Source organism: Zophobas morio, unplaced genomic scaffold, assembly GCF_036711695.1.
Source record: "Zophobas morio isolate AGI-343-1 ecotype UQ-CSIRO unplaced genomic scaffold, CSIRO_AGI_Zmor_V1 ptg000029l, whole genome shotgun sequence".
NCBI lineage: Eukaryota > Metazoa > Arthropoda > Insecta > Coleoptera > Tenebrionidae > Zophobas > Zophobas morio.
Window position 1 is genome coordinate 6,856,769 of NW_026972134.1, and position 4,101 is coordinate 6,860,869.

General features: G+C 34.4%; 2 protein-coding genes and 1 long non-coding RNA gene across 3 annotated transcripts; 1 reads left to right on the forward strand and 2 right to left on the reverse strand.

Moving 5' to 3' along the window:
• Positions 1–113: 113 nt before the first annotated feature.
• LOC135137515 (uncharacterized) lies at positions 114–377 on the reverse strand. The gene is made up of 2 exons (XR_010281838.1): positions 250–377; positions 114–190 (listed from the first exon to the last, which is right to left on the reverse strand). It is a non-coding gene; the product is annotated as an uncharacterized LOC135137515 (long non-coding RNA).
• LOC135137514 (uncharacterized) lies at positions 284–1,461 on the forward strand. The gene is made up of 3 exons (XM_064067199.1): positions 284–383; positions 438–670; positions 742–1,461. Exons 1-3 carry the CDS (start codon positions 360–362, stop codon positions 1,079–1,081), a joined length of 597 nt encoding a protein of 198 aa, XP_063923269.1. The 5' UTR covers positions 284–359; the 3' UTR covers positions 1,082–1,461.
• A 559-nt stretch (positions 1,462–2,020) lies between these two features.
• On the reverse strand, positions 2,021–3,274 carry LOC135137337 (toll-like receptor 3). The gene has a single exon (XM_064066960.1). The coding sequence runs from the start codon at positions 3,272–3,274 to the stop codon at positions 2,021–2,023; it is 1,254 nt and encodes a 417-aa protein (XP_063923030.1).
• Positions 3,275–4,101: the final 827 nt, after the last annotated feature.

Sequence of the window (4,101 nt, forward strand, 5' to 3'; positions counted from 1 at the left end):
AGCTAAACATAATTATTTAAATATTTACGTATGATTGTACTCATATCCGTAGAAATTTGTACAAGATCACTACAAGTTCAAATTGTTTCATTGGTAGAATTCAAAGTTCAGGGTTCAAGCAAAAATTGTGTATTTAATAACGACATGAAATAATTTTGCAAAACCGTTTTATTTTCAGATTTACTCGAGCCTAAAAATATGAAAATACATAGTTTTAATTAGAAAAAGATAAGTACGGATTATATTTACCGTCTTTTCCGCGTTCCCACAATTACGTTGCTTCATTAATGTCTAATTTCTTTGACAAGGTAAACGAGTTTGCCTAATACCATCCTAGAAAATTATCACACATCTCGCAGATGCGGCTCATGCAACAGTGTATTGTATTAAAATATTCGTTCATGTTTCGTGTTATTTAAGCACAAATACTGTTTTAGTGTCTCGCAGTATGTCTTCTACTCTCGCGTTTAGTTCGTTGCCAAAATCCACAAACACTGAAAAAAATTTTAGAACTGGAAGAAGATCGTCGTTTCTTGAAAGAGTCCGTTGCAAAATTCGGATCCCCTCAAGGCCCGAACTTTCGTTCGCTGCCCGGACCCGAAGTGGAACTGAACGACGAAGTACTCAAGGACAATATATTTTTGCGAAATGCAGGGAATTTCACCTACAGGTATTACTCCTGTGGTACAATGATAACAATTATATAAATTAGCGTATGTCGTACTAATTTACTTGTTGTAGATATCGTCAAAAGTCTCGCCACGTTACTTATAATGGTCGTTACGAAACCACTAGGACAACAAAAATTAACGGTAAAGAAATTTTAGTCGTTAGAGGTCAATTCACTGAGGAGTTTCCGTGTAAATATGGCGGTGTGTACATTAGGACTATTGGGTACACCTTTGACGAAAACGGTTTTCGAACATTTTTGATCGATGTGTCCAAGGTGGTTACTGAGGAAGTACCAATAGCATTAGATATTCCAGCAGCACCAGTATCCATTGCTAGTCGAATGCAATATCGTGGACCAGCATTTAAAAGAACTTCGTTTCCCACTTTGGCGGGTGGAGGTTTGGGATAACACACAGGTGGAAAGAACATTTTGCAGTACTAATAAATATGTGAATGCTTACTGTACATTATCAGTAGAGGATTCCTTGCTGGTTGAAATGTGCCATTACAAGATATGTTGTAATTATTAGTACCTAGTTCATTTATAGTAGCTTTCAACGAAGAAGGTGGCAGATTTCTGTTTATTGTAATAGTGAAAGTTTAGAAACAGTTGTTCGGTGAACATAATAATCTGAGATTTTTCAAATTGAAGTACATTTCTACATACTCTGTAACCTGTTATTTATGGAATGAAATTTTCAATAGGCTGTATAGTGACATATCTATTCTTGTCATTTTAATTACTCTGTAACCTGTTACTTATGGAATGAAATTTTCGATAGGCTGTATAGTGACTTATCTATTCTTGTCATTTTAATTACTGTTTTGTTTTTTAATAATACTTTCTTATTCTTTTATATACAATTATTTTTAAATAAAAGTAAGTTTTTTTATTTCCCTCCACCTTTTACTTCCCAAACTAGAGAAGTACTGCAACAGAATCCATTTAAAGAATGACTAATTTCATGTTTTGTCCAAATTTCATAGTTAGCACAGGTTCTTGCTAAGAAAGAAATTCCAAAACAGGTGAAAACTAAGACAATTAAAAGAATTGTAAAACCAACCTTGAAAGTAAAACATGGAGAACCACAAAGATACAGAGATAAAAACTATTAAACAGTATGGAAAAACGCTTAATAAAAAATAGGAGAAAAAAAACGGACTTCATAAAGTTAAAAACGAAAAGGGAGAAGGGAGAGGGCAAGAAAAATTTGGGGAAAAAAATAAGAAAAGCTGCCACAATTAGAAGGACACTAGATGGAAGAAAAAGAAAACGAATTGTGCAATTATTATTATTTATAAAAAAATATTAAATAAATAACAAACTACACTCGTAGATTACAAAGTGTCAAGCCACACAAACAGTGAATTTTGTGAACAAAACTTCATACTTTCTCTCTTGCAAGACACAACCAACTATTTTCTCATTGCCCTTAATGGTACTGTGAAATTTGTCAATGTAAGGTTCAAACATGCCAGCCCGACCAAATCCAGGTTTAATGTTGACATTGGTATAATTAATACAATGTGGAACTTCGTTAGTAGCAGAAAATTTCTTGTCACATTCACTTTCATGTCTACTTAACTTGGATTGTAAATCATGCCATTTATCACAATCCCATGGATTTCCATACAAAACAAGCGTCTGATTTTGCGAAACCCCTCCGTGGAGATCCACATCTTTCAGTCTGTTAAAAGCAAGAGAAACGGTTAATTTTGGCTGCTCTTGGGGAGTATATATCCACTTAAGAATCATGGGGTTGTTAATTCGATTGTTGCTCAAATCGAGAAATTTTAAGTTTTTCATATTTTTGAACGTATCCTTCTTCACGGTACTAATAGTGTTGTAAGAAATGTCGAAAGAAACTAGTTGTTTCAGAGGTTCTATATTCGGCAAGCTGTTGAGATTGTTGTGGCTCAAAGTAAATTCCTTCAGGTTATTTAACGGTTGAAGCACCTCATCCTGTATGTACCTCAATCTGTTTCTGTCCAAATGCAACGTTTCGAGACTTTCTGGAAAACTTCGTGGTTCGATATGTGTCAACTTGTTGTTTTTCAGCGTTATCACTCTAGTCGATCTAAATAACGGAAATGACGAACCTTCGATCAGTTCTAACAAATTGTCAGATAAATCAAAATTCTCGATGTCATGATTGATGAAGGCGTACTTCTTCAATGACTCGATCTGATTGTTCACAAGGCTTAACCTTTTTAGAGGGTCCATGATCGGAAAATGATACGGTTCAACACTTTTCAAGACATTTCCATAAAGAATTAAATGCTGCAAAGAAAGGTTTTCGTATCGACATTCGTAAAACTCTTCAGTGATTTCTAGATGCTTGATGGCTCGAACAATCATCAGGGTTGTCAGTTTGTGGAACTTATTCAACTGCAACGTTTTCATCAAATCGACTGCGGTCATGTTCGTGTGTCCATCTTCGGAGCCTATCATCATATCACTTACATTTTCAGTGTCGCTCAGGTTTCTGAAATCTTCGAAAGTGTCACATATTGTGATGTATGATTGTCTGCACTGACTACTAACAGGTCGTAGGTACACTACAAACACTAAAACTAAATTCCAGTTGGAAAGGGACAACATTGTTGTTAAAAAATTACCACATTAAATTGCGATAATAAATCAGCGATAAACGCTTGCCAACACAAGCTAACCGACACTGTACTACTTGTTCGTGTCCCTGAGAAAAGATTATAAATTTATCAATTTATCATCGTGGTACTCAGAACTGACCAGGGAAATTTTGTATTGCTCGCGCTGCGGGGAACTTTGAAGTACCTACCTAGTAAATCCTTTTTTTTTGTTGTTGTTGCAATTACATTTAAAAAACTTGTAATTTCGTTTAAACTAGCACTTCTTTAAAATTCATTTATTTTTAAGAAAGTCAGTTGCAAATGTTTTGAATTGACAATTGAAATAAAAAAAATTAACTGAGGTGATCAAAATCATTACAACAGTTCTCTCGTACTCCAATAAATTCAACGTTAAAAAAGATATAATGGTGCAATTTGGTTAGGCGGCGATTTTTTTCATGGGCCCCAAAGCGTGGTAGGCCGTGGTCATAAGCATATCGCATAAAACTTGCATCAACACCCTCTGGCCTTGAATATTTGAGCAGAGTGGAGCAAGCACTAACAAGTGACAGCAATTTTTGATCCAAAACTAATGCTACAGACTAATGCCAAAAGGTCAGTGGCGTTACTAGAAAAATTCTAATAGGGGCTACTATTGAATTAGTGGTATTAAGCTTATTTACATAATATAATAAACAAAATATCGAAGATAATTATTTTTTATCTCGAAATTTGTCACTTAAATAGTTTTAACATAAACTCAAGAAATTTTGGACAACGAAATTGTTTTTTTTTTTTCAAATTTTTGATTTGCATTTTCAACCAAATCCCTCAATG

Excerpts from the sequence above, each read along its gene's own strand:
- LOC135137337 (XM_064066960.1), bottom strand. The coding sequence starts at position 3,274 with ATGTTGTCCCTTTCCAACTGGAATTTAGTTTTAGTGTTTGTAGTGTAC.
- LOC135137514 (XM_064067199.1), top strand. The coding sequence starts at position 360 with ATGCGGCTCATGCAACAGTGTATT. Across the intron at positions 384-437 it reads GGCTCATGCAACAGTGTATT|TGTCTCGCAGTATGTCTTCT; the intron begins GTATTAAAATAT and ends ATACTGTTTTAG. Across the intron at positions 671-741 it reads GCAGGGAATTTCACCTACAG|ATATCGTCAAAAGTCTCGCC; the intron begins GTATTACTCCTG and ends TACTTGTTGTAG.